General features: G+C 36.3%; 1 protein-coding gene across 6 annotated transcripts in view; it reads right to left on the bottom strand.

Moving 5' to 3' along the window:
- The window catches only part of CACNA2D3 (calcium voltage-gated channel auxiliary subunit alpha2delta 3), a 400,132-nt gene that overhangs the window by 16,866 nt on the left and 365,507 nt on the right, over nucleotides 1-17,759 (bottom strand). For 5 of the 6 annotated variants that reach the window (XM_021532923.2, XM_021532931.3, XM_021532906.3 and 2 more), the window contains 5 exons: nucleotides 17,673-17,743; nucleotides 9,099-9,174; nucleotides 5,608-5,660; nucleotides 4,017-4,072; nucleotides 552-663 (listed from right to left, as the gene is read on the bottom strand). In XM_021532923.2, the coding sequence (XP_021388598.2) occupies nucleotides 552-663; nucleotides 4,017-4,072; nucleotides 5,608-5,660; nucleotides 9,099-9,174; nucleotides 17,673-17,743 (368 nt within the window). Of the gene's footprint in view, nucleotides 1-551; nucleotides 664-4,016; nucleotides 4,073-5,607; nucleotides 5,661-9,098; nucleotides 9,175-9,950; nucleotides 10,689-17,672; nucleotides 17,744-17,759 lie in introns of those variants that run through there. The other variant, XM_021532953.3, reaches the window with a different exon arrangement.

The raw sequence follows: 17,759 nt of genomic DNA, 5'->3' as shown, positions 1-17,759 counted from the left end.
GCACTGTCATGTGAGATTTGTTATTATTAACTCAGCTTCCCAGCACTGAAAGTTTGGAGAATAGATTTAATCGTCTCCCACTCTTTCAGACTAACAGTTCTAAGAAGGAAACTCTGTTTGGCATTCCAGTAAAACAACCAGATCTCACTCTACCACAAGGGAATTCCTAACCTATCCAGCAGGGTTTCACTCCTGGACAGGAGACTGAACAGCACTTACCTTTTCCATGTAAATCTTACAACCTATGCCCTTAGAATGCTGCCGGCATTTAGGAAAAGTATTAAAACATTCACTATTTGAAATTAATATAAACCTCTATCTCTTTTACATTTTTTTTTTTTTTTTTTTGCAGAAAGTAATAGGCACGGCTTTAATTTAAGAGCATCAAAGTTTTAAGTGACCCCTGTAAGAGGAGAAATGACACCTTGACAGAGGTCAGTACACAGGATAAAACACAACAGACTGCTACATTCTTCAAAACAGCCTTCAATAATTCAGTTTTATTGCTTTGTCACAAACAGTTGTATAAAAAAAATATTGAAAGGGCTTACTTGAAACAGTCATCGCAAGCAATATTCCCCGTGGTCTCCTTTATAGTGCGCTCGGAAACAAAGGCTGGATATTCTGTGTCACAGGGCTCTAGGGTTTGTTTCAACCTCTGCGCTATAGGCACAGCAAAAAACATCTTGATGTTAACATGAGAAGAACAGCACACAAAATTGTGAACAACATGAGATGCTGTATTGAAGAGCTCACAGAGAACGGAAATGTTACTCAGCTTCTGCCACCCTGTGAGATTTCCTAGGCAGTGCATAACACTATTTTTTCAATTAAATTTTAAAAAAAAAAGTTTTCCGGGGAATGTAATTTTGCAAGACATCACTGTTAAAGTAGTTAATAATGGTTTAGCCATTACCAACCTACTTTACATTTATGCACAAGTTTTTATTCTTTCTGTGTAGATCCAAGATGGATTTACTGTCACTTTTATCTCAGTGGTGCTGTGCATCACTAACCTTTATTCATGGGAGTTTACATTTATTTGGTATGCAAAGTGTGGTATATTTTACTGAAACCAAAACATCTATTTTATATTACAGCTTGGGAATCTTTGTAGGGTTTCATCAGTTAAAATAACTCTGTGGGTGGGCAAGGCGGAAGAGTTACTTTACCCAAGAGCAATGCTTGTTATCTGCTTCCCAAAATAGTAATAATTAAGACTCCTTTATTCTGAAGGCTTTGCAATGCAAGGGAAAAGTGTCACTATTTCCATCCAAAAGATTGGGAAACTGAGTTACCAGGAAGCAGTGGGGCTGGTTCAAGGTCAAACTACAGGACATCTTCTGGCTCTCACTCTGAAGTATCTGTCACACGTTGTTTCTCCCTCATTCCCTTTCTTTTTCCTCCCCAGCCCTTCATTGTTCCTTAACACAGAGATACACTTTGCACATCAGCACAAATGTTAGCCCTATCTTAAACTAATTGCTAAGTGGGAAAACAAGATGAGGTATGACAAAAATAGATTACACAGAACAGGCTCTTGGGCTCGACAGACCTTCCCCTGGAGATGATCTGTTTGAGTGAGTGTGCATCCACTGAGCACTGCCAGGGGAGCCACCACATCTGCATTTCCAGTCACACCAGGGCATGCATTTCTGAACTGTTCACAGTTCTTGCATACAATAAAAAAACCCCAAAATTTGTTCAACCAAATGCACAGCTCTCAAAGGAGGTACTAAAGCTGGTCAGAAAAGTTTTGTTATTTCTGATGCTCTCACTCTGGTTGTGAGATATTTAATCAGTATTTTTTAGAAAATTGTCTTACTAGCTCTACTGCACCTCGTCCCTTTCTCTTCTGTTCTCCTTATCTGTTGTCAGGAATGACTGGAGTTTATCACCTGTGTTTTGAGCCTACCTACTTGTACCAACATATGGCTTGTGTAACAAAGAGGCTGAAAAGGCTGAAAAGATTCATGGGTCTCACATTTCCTGCACCTCACTAGAGTCCAGAAGATGATGGGGTAGTCCAAGGTTTAGGGGTTCTTCTTTCTCATTTACAAATGTGATTGCAATTACAAGATCTTGTGCAAAGGTATTTTTCATAGTAGGTTTGGTAAATGGGCAGGTGTGTGTGGACCCTCCAGCATCTTCATAGTATATTACATTCTATTAACATCACAATTTGAGTGGGAAACAATTTCTCCACTTGAGGAACTGATTTTTTTTCCCCCTGAGCTTTGGTAAACATTGTTAAGTAAAAAATAAATATGCATGTTTATTAATTTTAATTTAATGAAGTGCAGTCATAAATAGGACAACTCTTAGTGGTAACACAGAATTTACAGAAGACAATGCCTAAGCACATGCTTTTCTCTCCTGGTCTCTTGTGAAATACCTTCTGCTTTTTCTTCCTAAAATATGCTGATTCCAAAAACCATCCTTTGCTACCTAAACAGATATGGGCTGGGCAAACACTACCCTGAAAGTACTGAGATTCCAAAGAGTGTGTTGAGGGGGTATTTCCACTACTCTTAACTCATCAGAAAAATGCAGCAAGTGACTCATGAAATTAAAACTTCACTGTCAACTAAAACATGAATGGAAATTTCTCAACGATATTGGTCCATCAAAGAGCTGCAGTGATAGTTTTGCTTTAAATAAAAGGAAGTTTGAAAGTTATTATTGCCTCTTTTGTAATGAGTGCACTCTCAAAATGCAAATCAGATGTTCATTTTCATGGGACGAAGAAGGATGCTATGTTTGAAAGATATTTTCTCTAGCACAGAATGCAGATGCAACTAGATGTTTCATGTCAAGATATCTGAAGGCATATTTGTACAGTAGATTTGAAAAAAACATATTTATTTCTTACACTGGCTGCTTTGGCTGCTCTGCAAACACCAAGGACGAGGACAGGCACAAGGAAGGGTTTTGCATTTTCTGGGTCTAGCACAGCAAACCCGGCTGTCCTTCACAGCCTCAGTGTTAGGGATGGTTCTCTTCATGCTCCAGGAAATCACTGAACAGTTGGTCTTGGTTTTTAGGGGCCTGACTGATATTTTAGCTTCAGACAGGATATTATTTTGGCATAAAGACAGCCTAGTATCCAGGCAATGCAAATATTAAATGAAGCCTAAAGCAGCAATTTTATCCCCTGCTTTGCTAAGAAATATGCAAATATGAAGCTGAAGAATTGAGTTGAAATCCTTACACCAGTCAATGACACCAGCACAATTTGCTTATTAAATTGTCACTTGAAGAGCACTCCTCTTGTAAAGTGGCCCTTTACTTTGAGCAACACTTCTAAAAATCCCATAAAAAGTCTGTTAAAATATAGAAAGGCAGCTTACACTGAAAACTTCCCATTCTTAGTGGAACTATTAAAAATTTCCATTATTTCGAATGAAGCTTCTGCATTTAAAAAAAATATTTTGAATAAATTGAATTTTAAAACATTTAAATGTCTATTTTGAATTGAAAGATAAAACAAAATAAAGATCAGCCCTTTTTAGCATAAACCCCACTATCTTAAGCTTTAAAAATTAGTTTTGTATGAAATAATAGGGATGGTCATATTTCTGTACACTTTTGAAATAGCATTTTCCAGCACAATAACTCCACTACATTTATGGCAGCTCTAGAAAAAAAAAAACAAACAAACCAACAAGTCATATAACTAAAACAGTGTAATTGCTTTATTCACAAAGATTGTTTTGGAATGAAGAGAAATGTTTTTTAAAAACATATTTAATAATTATCTATTATTTTAACTTTTCTCTTATAGTAGTGTACTGTGTTCCTAGAGTGCATACAAGCGCTTAGTGGTTATTCATAGAAGATCTTAATTCTCTTGTGTTTTAGGAAACATTAACAAAGAAAAAATGCTGGCATGGGAGAAAAACTATTATCAGATGTTTATTATTTAATCTAAAACAGTGTACACACATCTGAATTTTAAAAGTCCAAATTACTCTAGACATTTCTGTGGTTATGCTGGGAAAAAAAGTCACACTTACCTTTAGCTGTTAGATCAGAGTGCCACCAACTGCATAGATTAAATTCCACAAGGAACCTGGAGAAATTATTAGAGTTTTCACATTACCCCACAGAATGTTTTCAAAATACTAAACTGGCAGTAGCTTGATAACGTTAATCCTATTTTAAATAAAAGCTAACACAGAACTGAAATTCAAGTTACTGGCATAACTCTGGGATTAGCACCTACTGCTATTCTCATATTTTTACTGGCTTTTTTTTTTCCTTCTGAAAATTTATTCTGAAACTAACCCCATCAATAAATCATAGATTTATCCCTTTTTAATTTAAAATATTTATTTTATTTGTAGTGTCCATTAAAACTCTCAATGAATGGCAGCACACACTATGTTTGCTGTTGAACATTATTTCTTTATCATATGGGTATTTTGACTTTAGTAAAATGCCATGGGATTATAACTATCCTGGCTACCTCGCAGGAGTACACAAAAAATAGTTTATTTTCTTAATTCTCAAATTGAAATAATAAAGCTGTTTTACTTTGAGGGGCAGAAAAGATTAATCATAGTCTAATCAACTCTAACTAAATTGTGAAGAACTGAAATACACCATGATTTCCTTGGAAGAATGGATTGAAATGTATCAGTCAATCAGTTGTTGTAAAATAAAGAATGTGAAACCAACATCCAGTTCATCATATGCCCATGAATCTACAATACTTATGAACATAGAAGGTTTTAACATTCTAAAAGCTGTGAAATGCAGTATCAGTATAATTTTAACATAATTTCTTTCCTTTATATTCACTTAGAAAACTGCATTTCAGATCAATCTCTGCCCTCTGGCAGCAGTCATTAATTTAGTTCTCCTTAACTCTTATTCTGAACTTTGAAAAAAGCTCATACAATTTACAATTAAACAAGCCTACAAGAAAAATAATCAGTTCTATGTCAGTAAAATAAAATTCACTCATATCTGCAGCTCTGCTTTCAGATAAGAATAATAAAACATATAGCTTAATAACCAACACATTTTAAGGCTTCCTCTTCTTAATGTGATATTGCTATTTCTTAGGCACCTTCTCTTAAAGATAATGATCATTATGAATTAACTGGGAATTTTTTAAGTATTAGTGGAGATAGAAAAATTCAGCAACATCCAAGTACACCTTTTCTGGCACTGTAATGGGTCCTTCTTACAGAACTTTATGAAGTGATAAACCATACAGTGAGTCAGGGTAACAAGTTTCTCTTCTCACAGCAGCCCACCCAAGCAGCATCACAAACAGCCAGACATGTATCTAATATTTAACAATAATAACCACAGAAAGAAATTTGGGTTGTGTATTGTGATCTGCTAAACAAAGACATGCAGATATAAGTGAAGACCATGAATGTGATAAAAGTGAAACTGCAGTCATACAGCCAAAATTCAGATTTCAAAAATGCGAAATTGGAAAAAAATTTGACAAATATGGCTATATTTAAAATCATCCAAGAAAAGCATCACGATGCATGTTAAATACAAAAGGTACAAATGCTAATATTCAAAAGTACAAGTATTTAGTCATTCATAGAAATATTTGTTACATTCTTGATGAAATATACTTACAAGACAAGTTCAGTCATGATCCACTTTACTGCAGCAAAGAAGGCATTATAAGGCTGGAGAGAAGAAACTCATTTAATAAAAAGTCAAAACATGCAGCAATTATATCTTAACTGAATTCTTCATGTAAAAACTATCCTTTGGTTATTCAAATGCATATGGAGCATAAAAACCTCTTTTATAATGATCAAGAAATATTATTCTGATTATTAAAATGTATAAGTAATGAAATTTCCTTTTTATCCTACTTGGTCATATACACAGATTATCAGTGGAAAAAGAAAAGTTCTTGCAGATGATTCTTAAATCTTTAACCTCTAGGGGTTCCTATTTCCCAGGCTATTGCTAGAGGAACAGTTCGGGTAGATAAAATGAGCTTTTCTTGGGCTGCGACTCACAGGCTTGAATGCAAATCTCTATTCATTAACTCAGCCTCATTAGGCTCAGAAAAGTCTGAATTTACCTAAATGTTTATCTGTGTCATTTGACAATCCAGTTGTAAGCACTTTAAGAAGTTTATTTCCCTCCTCCCTCTGTTTTTCTGGATCATAACAAATGCAGCAAATCCTTTGAAAATCCTCTGTTGACAGCACTTGTGATATATTCTGAATATTTCATTTTTGAAAAGACTATTAATAGGATTAATCTGTCATGAAAAAAAGCCAGGCAGAAAAGTCAGCTTCCAGAAATTTGGAATTTCTCCTTGTCTCCTTCATCTTTATTAGAATGTCCTAGTTGAATAAAATTCTGCCGACTCTGTTAAATACAAACGGATTATTTTACCAAATAGAAATCAGAATGCCAGACCTCCTCAGATATCTAAAATCATGCTAAACCACCACAAATCTGCACTCACTGAAGCAGTGCTGTTTGGCAGAGCAGTAACAGGACAACTCAAATTTTCAGGGGTCATAGAGAAAGTTTCTGTGCAGGGCTGAGGACTCACAGACCCAAAGGACTCAATGCCATGGAAGGCTGGGATCACAACTCAGCAGAATGAAAAATGTCTGAGATTTTCACCTGTCAAGCCCTGTCTTATAGGAAAAGGTAAAGAACTACAAGACTTTCCAGGAGATGAAAGAAAAGCAAATGTCAGCCCTGTGGGACAGCTTATTTATTTTCATTCCAAATCAAAAACCCTGAAATTTCATGCCCAAGTAATGAAATGTGCTGTATACTTTTGTTTTCATAATGCAAAATTTCATGTAAAACAATGTATTTGCTATTACTTATGAAGAATACTTATTTAGTGTGAAATGTACCATGTGTTTTAGTAACTATTTTAATACTAGAAATTAATTGAAATTTAAAACCCCAGTGTATTGGAAAAAAAAACATTAATGTCTACAAAAAATGAAAACATGTTTTGTTTTGAAATTCCAGCAGAATAAACATGTAATTACATTGATATAAATGCATTCTCATGAAATGTGATTTTACTTGAGACCCTCTTCCACTCACAGATGCTTTCTTCAAAAACTGCAACAAAAACTGCAGGAGTTTTATTCTCTCTACATATTTAAACCACCACTGAGAGCCAAAACAATTTTGTTCTGTCGCTCCATGGCGCTGCTACATTTGCAACAAAGTGGTTCTATGGAGAATCAAGTAGGTCTTGGAACAATTAAAACAAAAGAAGTGCTAAATAACAAAGTATCTGGAGAGCTGTTAAGAAGCAAAACTATTCTGATAAAGAAATGGACCTGGTGATCTGTAAGTTTAGTCCATCCCCAATTTATCACCTCACTCCCACAGTCTAAAAGGCTGGGATAGAGTCTCTGATGCCTCTTCTCTATGTCTGTGCTGCTTAGAATAGGAACTTTTTAGGGAGTTGCTATCTTGTCCCTGTCTCTATTCCTGTATTTATAAAACCAAAGTTCTTAACAGGAAGGATAAACATTTGTGAGTAAAACTTTTACTTAAGCAGAAATTATACTGGATATCGTCTAATAACATTATGAGTCAAAAACTGGACAAAAAACAAGAAAAATGAGGAATCAGCCCTATGTGTCTTTAATGCTTGTTCTCTTTATACTTTCTCAATAGTCATGGTAGATAGAAGTGACTGAATCAACAAGAAAATAATAACCTAAAACTATGTTCATCTTTCATACTTAGGATCACCAAAACTCTCTTGAAGTTTGAAGAGCTTGACTATATTTAAATTAAAAAAATCCTTGACATGTCTCAGTGTATGCCATAACAGATGCAGGGTTTTTTTTTTTTCCCTAGGTATCCTGAAAAATTTTGAAATAATTAAAAAATATAGTTTTGGGTTAGAGCCCACTTTTTAAGGGATAATTCTCCAGCTCTACTTGCTGAGTGCTTAGGCAAACTGAACTGAAGTCCCAAGTTTTGGATAGAAGGTTGTTGTTAAGAGTTGTAATATACTTTAAGATATTTCATGCAAATGTGTTTCACAGCAGCCTGATCTATTTCACTAATAGTTTAGGTCTCGTTGCAGTCTAGTATTTATGATGGGAAGATGGTCTTTTTTAGGGTTCAGACTTTAGTGGATAACAAACTGATAAATGCCGTAAGTCCAGGCATATCAAAACCACAATCATGTAAATATGTAAATAAAAACACCCCCAAATGTACAAAATTATTAAAGGTTGTTTTTCTTTTTTTTTTTTCTAGTTATATCTATATTTTTCTATAGTTAGATGTGCATTTAAAAATAAATACTATCAGGCAACTTTTCCAGACTGGCAAAATTGCCAGTGTTTTGCTGCTGCTCTCTTTACATAAAAATTTTTTCATGCCATTACTCTCATCTATTTGTGAAAACAGCTCCTTTTTAATATGCAAAACCTCTATCTAACATCTGATAAATTCTAACAGATTATTACAGCAATCAGCAAAGTGGATGTATGGTCACAAGGTATCCTTGGGATTATTACCCTGATAGAGGATTTAGCAATAAGGAAGTGTTGCCTTGGCAAGACCCAGATTGTCTCTAATCAAGCCTAGCAGAGGGACAGGGTTTGCACTCAAATTGCAACAAAGGTCTTAAATGCATTGAAATTATACTTTAAAAGACATGTTTAAATACTAAGAAGAAGAAATTGTTAAAATCACTGACTTGCATGCCTTGTCAATGAACCATTCCTTTTGTATAAAAAAAAAAATCTCAAATTTTAATTTGAATTACATGTTTACATACAGAAAAGGCATATGTGTTTCCAGTCCCCTAGACAAAACACAGTCTATTGCCAAATTTACAAATTCCTAAGCAGGCACATTCATACAGTGCAAAGACCTTTCTGACAGAACCTCCGAAATGGTGGCCCAGCATTAAAATGATTGAACTCGAAAAACCAGAACACTTTGCATTAGTTTATAACAAACCACCCCTTGTATGCTCTGGGATAAACACGAGAGCTGTAAGCATTCCAAATCAAAAGAAAAGCCTTACAAGGGCCATGAGATATTTGCAGCAATTTTCTTTGATGATGGCATGGAAAGATGCTCATGAGACGTGCTGTACTTACGTCCAGTAAGCTATGGGCACTGTCGCTACTCTCTTTGTTTGTCCTACACATGGCCTGGTAGTCATAAAGTGTAATTCTACAGGGAAGAACAGAAAACTGCTTGACTAAAAGAAGAAAACACAGAGGAATAAAAATGATGATATGGAACATTCTGCTCACAAAGTGGACAGGAAAATAAAAATTGTAACAGCTCGGAGGGAAAGAGGGAATGGGATTGTTAAGATACAGGTTACACAAAAGAGTGTAAGAAATGCTGTGAAAACTGTAAGGATTTTAGCAGACTACAGAACAAAGCAAAAGCATAACTGGGAGGAACCAGGGAAGATACGCAGAGAGTGAACACAGGATGGCATAAACAGTGTGGGGAGGAGGAGAATACACATCCAACACAATGCTAAAACAATTGGTTCTGGACTAAGATCAGCACATTTAGCCCCAGAAAATGAAAGAGTGTATGCATTTGAGAGGCTTCGCACAACAGACCACTCAAACTTCAGTAAAAGCAGAAACCCTCTTCTACAGTCCCAGCATCTCAGTGCACAACTGCTTTGAACATGGCATTGCTGCTGAAGGAGACAGAGGTGGAATTTCAGTGCACTGACAGTACAGATATTTGAAGCAGGATGGGTTTACCGTTGCTTCTTTTCATGAAGGCAAAATATTCCAGCTACCTGCTGTAATCAACTTATGGTATAAGCCTCCTCAGATGCATAGTAAACAGGGAAATTTACTTATGCTTGCAATCTTACTCATCATCGAAACACTTCAGAGATCTAAATGTAAAATCCAGAACTCAGAGCTAGTACATGGAATTACTGTGATTATCTAAATCTGTCTGTCCATAGAACAATCAATTAACTTTTTCAATCCACAAAACCAAAGCATTTAAAATCTGTAGCAGATGTAAAGAATCTTTAACTAATAATTTGCAACAAGTGTAAATCTAGAGAATTCACTATTGTTATTGGAAACATTTCCATTTGACTTTTGCATCACCAGGGGGACAAGGGAACACAACTGGACAGAGATGGTTAATAGAGGTATGAGATGGGACTAAAATGTTTTGCAATGTGTGCCTTGCTTCTAAGTGAAGAGGAAAGAAGAGCACACAAATTCAGCTACACAGAGGATGTCCCAGAAGCTGCCAAAACCAGGTCATGAAATGCATTCAGCATCACCATGAGGTATCCTGCACTGCATGCCATGAAACCTTGCAAGCGGTACCAATAAAACATTGCATTCCATTGTGGTAGAGAGTATATTTTATTTTTCTGATCTATTTTTGTGACAGCAAACATCACTAAAAGCTTCTTTATTATGTCTATATTTTCTTTCTGGCTTACAGACAAAATCTCTGATATATTGGATGCTGCAGCTTCAACTAAACATTTAGCACATGGTTATCCTGCTTATATTATTGTTTTTTTCTTATGCTGAGAATAGAAATGGCTAGGAAGCCATTGTTTTGTGGACTGGCAGAGAGAGGCACATGGGAGACAAACGCATAACTGGAGACCTAAACATGGTGTGAGTCGAACACTGACCATCCTTGGCAGAATCCCGCCCACAGCCAGATCCGCGCACCCAGATCTGCCAAGACAAACAGAGCAGTACACGGTGTAAGCTGTGCTGCCTCTGTGGCATGCAGAAATACACCACTTCCCCTAGCTTTTCCCTTCCTTCTTTTTCATCCTTTAACCATGGTCAGGATCCAGCCCCTGGAAAGGAATTTCTAGAGCTCAGCCTTTCCAGCCTTATCGACTCTTTTATTCCTTGGGATCCAAGCATGGTGGTGGTGTGGGTGCACTTGGACCACCCAGTGATGGAGGCAAGAGATAAATGCATAGAGAAGGGCAGTTTAGAGGTATTAATGGTATTATTGTGCTCTGTGCAGAGTATCAAGAAATTCCATATGGGTGAAAGAGTCCCCTCTTGCTTCATTTAATACCTAGCCTTAGAAGCAGAATACATTGTTTTCTCTGTATTCATTGTAAATATTTTTTCAATATATTTATTAAGCTTGGTAACTGTTCCATGTTTGGAAGTGTAATCAATGTCTCAACTTTCAGTTTCACACAGCAGAACTTAATGGTCAATCAGTGGACTTCATTATTCTGCTAAGCAGTGTTAATCAACTACTGTTATAATACTATTATATATACTAGTACATATATATGCACTGTTATACTATTCTATACTATAAATAGAATATATATACTACTATGATGTCATGTGAAAGATCTATTATCATTTGAACTTAATTTTTGGTATTGATAAAAGCCTTTCCCCCCTCAGTATTTTAACTTGGATTACATTTCTTATGTAATTATTGCATTCTGATAGAGTCAATAGTTTCTTTAAATGTTCAAAGATAAGAATGTGTTAAAAGACTGAAATATGTACTCCCACAAATAACCAGAAATATGATTAATACTGCATTCCAATATACTAGGTTATATTTTTTGTAGATTGTCTTATTTTATTGTAGGGGGTATTCAGCAATCTAAGATTGCACTATGATTAAGGGAAAAAAAACTAATAAATAAATGTACTTAAAACATTCTTTATTTAACAGGGAAAAAAAATGAATAAATTTTAGAGTGATGGCAGAAGAGAAGAGTTTTAATGAACAACCTCAAAATTATGTGGAACACTGCAGAACTTTGAAGGGCTTGATATCATCTGTGGTTTAGTTAGATTAGTTTAGTTTGAGTAAATATATTTTAATTTTCCAGTGTGAAGCTTCTGGTTCAGGAAAAATGAGAAATCAGCTAATGTGTCCAGGTTAAAAAAGGGAAAACCAAAAAAAACCTAAAAGGAGCAAATTCTTAGAAAGTTATTTAGTTTTCTGAACAAAAGTCTGGAATAAGTTTTGGGTTTAAAACTGCATTGCTGTCTCAGTAACTTTCAAAGTGGGCTGTTCATCACCTAGCTCAAAGTTTCTAAAGATGATTCAAACAATTATAGCACAGGATGTGCAAAATACATCAGTGAAAACATGACTGCAAAACATTCTTTAAAGACCCAGAAACAAATAAGAATTTTGTAGCACACTTCAAAAATCAGTGCATGAAGCTGATAACCATGCTGAAACCTGACCACTGCCATATACTGAAGCAGTTCCTGATTCTCTGCCACTATAGATGGTATTATATGGGTTCCAAGGCATTCACAATTTCAAATCCAGTTGTTTTGGTTTTATTATAAATATAATAGGAAAGTAAAAGTCTTGCAGCCCTAGTCCTTATGAAAGGTATTGGAGCATTTGCAGTCAAATGAGTTGCCTAAGATGCTGAAGTGTTCCTTTGCTCAGGTGTCATTTCCAGGGTGTTGTTTTACTGCTAAAGTCTTTCTGAGATTTTAGAAAATAGACTTCTCACTCTGAAGGACTTAACCCAGTGTTGCAGAAGAAAGGCTTCCAGATCATCCTTTCTGAAGTGACTGTGCTTCAGCTTTAAGTAACTGTTTGCAGCTGACCGTGTGGTGTCCAACTGATCATAGCAAGGGAACACAACTTCCTAAATCCATCTGTGTGCCCAAATCCATGCTCTGTATCTCAGCACCTCCCAAGGGAGCTCTGCTCTTGCTAGAGAGGACATTCCTGAGACTTCTGACGCCACCACGCTGTCAGCTTCCACATCTGAAGTCCACAGAGCAATTTTGTTCAGCATCAGCTACTTAGCACAACCAAAACATGCATCATCAGTTTATGTAACTTCAGCAGCCAAACACATCTTAGTGAAAACCCTTTTATTTTCAATTTCCAGAGAGAGTAAATTCCACTCTCCTACTTTGCAATGTACTTAAAATTGAGCACTGGATCTGGTTCAAGAAAATTAAACTTCCAAGACCTACCAGCAGCACAGGATATATTGGCAGATGTACCCTTTATTGCTTTCAGCCAGGTTTTCATCACACCCATGGATTTCTACTTGGTAGTATAAAATACCACCAATGACAGTTGTAGCAGCTGAAAGGTCTTCAATGCATACAAGTGTCAAATGTTTTGTCAGCAGTTCAAGATTTGGTGGGTTTCAAATAATGTGTAGGAATAATAAACTTTTTACCATGGAAGTAAACATCCAGTCTATAGAAAAAGAAAAACTGCCTTAAAGAGCTGAACAAAGGAAGCCAATAATAGAGAAGTCCTAACTATTGACCTTATGCTTTACTCAGCAGTCTGTGGAAAAATCAGTGGTGACTACAGCTTGCTTTTGGTGGAAAGATGTTCATAACTCAGACTTAAGATGTGCAGCCTGTCTGGCATTCTCACAAGGAAGGGGAAGAGGGACAGTGCTGAATGGTGTGAAAGCAAACCAGTTTCTAAGTCTAGAGAGGCTCCTGTGGGGAGACAGCAGGACACTGTAGGAAACATCAGACTCTTGCTGCTCTGGCTCTCACACCTGCACTGACATTATTAGTGTCCAGAAACTGCCAGGGTAATACCTTTCACCAAAATCAGTGGAAAGAATAAAGCTAAATTAGAGCATTTTGGCAAAACAAACTTGTCATCACGAATCTTTGCTTTTATTGCTCAGCTATTCCCAATTGCCAAGGTTCTCCAGGAATAACATGTATAAAAACTGCAACTCAGCCTGTGTTTACAGAATATGAAATGAGAACTCATTTATGTAACAACTATGCCTGTGTTTCTCCTTAAGTGTATAAACTGATTCTGTATCTGAATACACTACATTAAAAGTAATATTTACAAAGTCAAACAATACCTAAAACTCAGATTAAAGACATTAATTTTAGCTATTGCAGGAATAAAATATGAACAGAAAATATACCCCACAGCAATGTGGGAGTTTCAGTGTGCAGGTACCAGATTCACATTTAGTAAATGCTGAAATAAAAAGTAAACCTTGTTGGTAATGACAATACGTCCAATGCCAAGTCCAACAACTGCAATTTGGAATGTTCCTTCTGCCTACCTCTGATCTTCTCCAAAGCATATATATACAGTTTGCCCAATTAATAGGCATCTAAATCCATGACTCTAAAAATCCACGTGAAAATAAACACAAACTTAAATGTGTCAATTTAGCACAAAAAAAAAAAAAAAAAAACAAAAAAAAAACCAAAAAAAACCCAAACCCAAATAAATTTAAGAATATCTTAATAAAATGTTTAAATATTAAATGCTGGCCAAAATAAAAAAAATATCCTTCATTTGGATGCTGTGCTGCGTCAGTGAAAACTGTGTCCTGTTGTTAAGCAACTAGTTACTGTTCTCATGATTTGGCCTTAAGAATTTACTAAATACTTTCTAGGAGAAGAAAAGAGTTCTGAATTTCTTTTATACTCATAACCTAGGGCAAAAAACACTCATGGGTTTTGCTTATAAAGCAAATCAAGACAGATCGATGAAAGTCTGCCCCTTGGTGCATGTGGAGAGCACGGATGAAGGATCTGTGCTACAAGAAAAACTGGGAAACAAGAGAAGCTCTCAGAGCAACAGGAACTTGAATGACTGAGCCTTAGCTCCTGGCAAAGCTGTATTTCAGGGGTGTGCCACTTCAGTCACACATCCTGACAACCTGATCAAATAGCAATATTGACAAATATCAAAATTACAAAATTTCTAAATGTCAAATAGCAACGCATAGACTCTTCTATGTAAGAGGATGCCTGGTAGAAAGAGAACTGTAAGAGGAAATGATGCTGCTTCCATGGTTTTTATATAGAATTGCTTAGTTTTTCCTCCTACTGGAAAGGGTAAAAGTTCTTGGAAGTCAAGAGATGTTTCATTTTCTCTTAGAGATTTATTATGCTTATTTCTTTAGGGATCTCATTGCTTTGATAGCCCTTAATTTTCCTGATGTTAGTGTTGGTTTTTTGGTTTTTTAAATTTTCATGGCTTGAGCTGTTAAATTTTTTTTTCACTGTTTTTATATAAACAAAGTGCTGAGAAAACCTTAAAGAATCTTTTCTAAGTTATGTGAAGCAGATACTTTTACATAAGCACATCCTAATTTATTTAATAATACATTTAAATCATATTTAAATTATTTAATTGTGTGCAATACTTAAGGTATAAGATAAACATAATTTTGCTAAATGAAATCATAGAGCATGTCACGTTGCTGTGCAGGCACTGATATAGTTTTTCTCCCTAATTATAAACCCCATAAACTAAGAAAATATACATACATAAATATGCACACATTATTCAAAAGAAGTACTGAGTTTAAAGAAATTGAGGAGGGAAGGAGGTATTTAAGTTCACTTTAAAAAATAAACAGTGAACATAAAAATTGAATTTCATCCTGCTGCAGGTTGAAAAGAAATACAGTCAGCAGCAAACAGCCCCCTTTTGTCTAACACTTCCATCTCGATCCCACAAAGCACTTCTGTATCACTCCAAATTTGCAGTAGTTGGGAGAAGAGACAAAGAGTTATTTCATTCCTTTTGTGGGTGCAGAGGCTTGGAGCTGGCAGGAGCCCTGAGGTGGGAGCACACACTGGCACTGCCACTTGGGCCACTGCCCTGGAGGACGAGGGCACTCCCACCCCCACGGCTGCTGGAGCCATCAGCAAACCCTTCTGCAGGGCACATCAGCCTCCCCAGAACCTGCCAAACTCACCCAAAAGGGAGCACAACCAGCTCAAGCAGGGCAGGGTGATAAAATTCACCTGCCACGTAAGAACAAATTGAAGGATGGCTCTGGGTATTATCAGAATGAAATGCAATGACAGAGCTCACTCTCTGCTTTGCCCCCATGGTAAGAGCAGCAATGACAATATAATTGTGCAATTCCCACTTTGTGCTCTCAGGGAAATGGTACTGCTGACAGATCTTGCCACTGCACCAAGCAGTCTTTTTTTTTTTCTACTTATTTCATATAAATGAATGTTGGAAAAGCAAAACACAATCTCCACACAGACAAATTAATAATCTTAAAAATATTGTGAATGCTTCTATTTTTCATACATGAAGATTCCTTCATCTATGAAGATGAATAAAATGAAGATTTCTTCTTCATATTGTTGGAAAAAATTATTTAAAGGCCTCATCTAACACAGCTCAAAGACAGTTTGTTGGGTTTCTCATCCAGCAGCTGCTTTCCGCTGTAGGGGAAGTTGCTCACTTGCAACGACTCCACTTTGATTCTGTCCCATCTTTAACTGATTTGCAATGGTCAGTTTATCATGGTCGAATAATTGGCTCATTGTGTTTACATTTTCCTTAGTATGCAGCTCAGTTACACTGACCCTATGCCCTTGTTATCTATGATAATGAAGACCAAGACCAGCAAAATCCTAACCAATGGTCCAGTCCGAAGATCCACCCACTCCATTTGAAAAGGAACTCTCAAGCTATGCCTATTTTCTCAATGGTGGCACCCACCACTGTCAATCACTGAGTAGACGTTCTGTTTGAAATGCTTTGTTGGGCAGGACTAACCAAATTGGAACAAGTTAAAATATTAGCCCTTTGTTTTTACTGTATTTTGTCCTTTGCATTAAATAAAATGCTTCATCTCTTGTACAAACAGATTCTTTCATTGCCAAATCCAGTCTATAAACAGGTATTATTTTACTTCCTTCTACAGCATACGTTAAAAATTTAGTGCTAAATGCAAAAAAAGTTGCCACCCTCACAAAATTAGGACTGGGGATGATTGCATGAATGCTAGATGCTCACATTTCAGGTCAGTCATTTACAGGAGTGGTACTCAGCTGCCATGCACTGAAAACTTCTGCCTTTAGGGGAGCTGATTTACCAAGCAAGCCCACAAACCAGAGAGAGATTCAGAGAGGCTCTGTACACAGCCTCACAGGTGGTAACTAAAGTCAGTGGTGGATGGCAGCAGTGATATGTCTTTTTATTCATACTAGAAATGCACAGGAAAATAAAAAGGAAAAGTAGAAAAGCAATTTTCTTGTGCTGAAGAGGACAAAGGGGTACAGAACAGCTCTTAGACCACATGAACAGCTCTTAGACCACGTGAGAGCCATGAAGATTCCAATGTTGAGTTACAGGTTAAAGGAAAATTTTATTCTTTATTCCCCAGAGTGCATAATTTATTTCAAAGGACAACACATAAAATCACTGTTAGTTTTTAATGTCATCATGATAGTGAGACCAGGTCAATAGTCACAACCACGTTCAAAGGTATGTTAGCATGTGAATGGAGATGGATTATGGGAGGACACATTTTCCCTTCAATAGCAGGATGTTTTGCACTGTCTAGTTTGAGCAATCTCAAAGTTTTTACAGGTCAAAATGATAATGTTGAATAAATGTTTTGCTTTAGAGCTGTTTAAAACTGCTCAGTAGTGGATATGGCCCAATCCCTTTTCCACCTGAGCCCAGTGGGAAGAGGAAAGTGACACAGTTTTAGCATTACATTTAAATAAACCATTCTTTAATAAGCAACTCCCTGCAGGCTGACCCCAATACTCTCAATATTTGATGTGTATGGCATCAAATTACACTCAGATTGTACAGAAAAGATACAGAGGTATAGATGAGAATCCAGCCACATCCCCAGTCTTGGCTTTCTTTTACATGATTTTAAATGTTTTGTTAGAACATTTTTTAAGAGATAAAATGTTAATTCTTACCTCTTGAAAGAGCCCATTGTTAGTAATTTGTTCATCACAGCCCCTTCAACCTCCCCAAAAAAGTAACCAGTCTGTAAAGGGAAAATG

This window comes from Lonchura striata, chromosome 12 (assembly GCF_046129695.1).
Source record: "Lonchura striata isolate bLonStr1 chromosome 12, bLonStr1.mat, whole genome shotgun sequence".
Lineage (NCBI taxonomy): Eukaryota > Metazoa > Chordata > Aves > Passeriformes > Estrildidae > Lonchura > Lonchura striata.
This window is presented reverse-complemented; position numbering and strand designations above follow the sequence as displayed.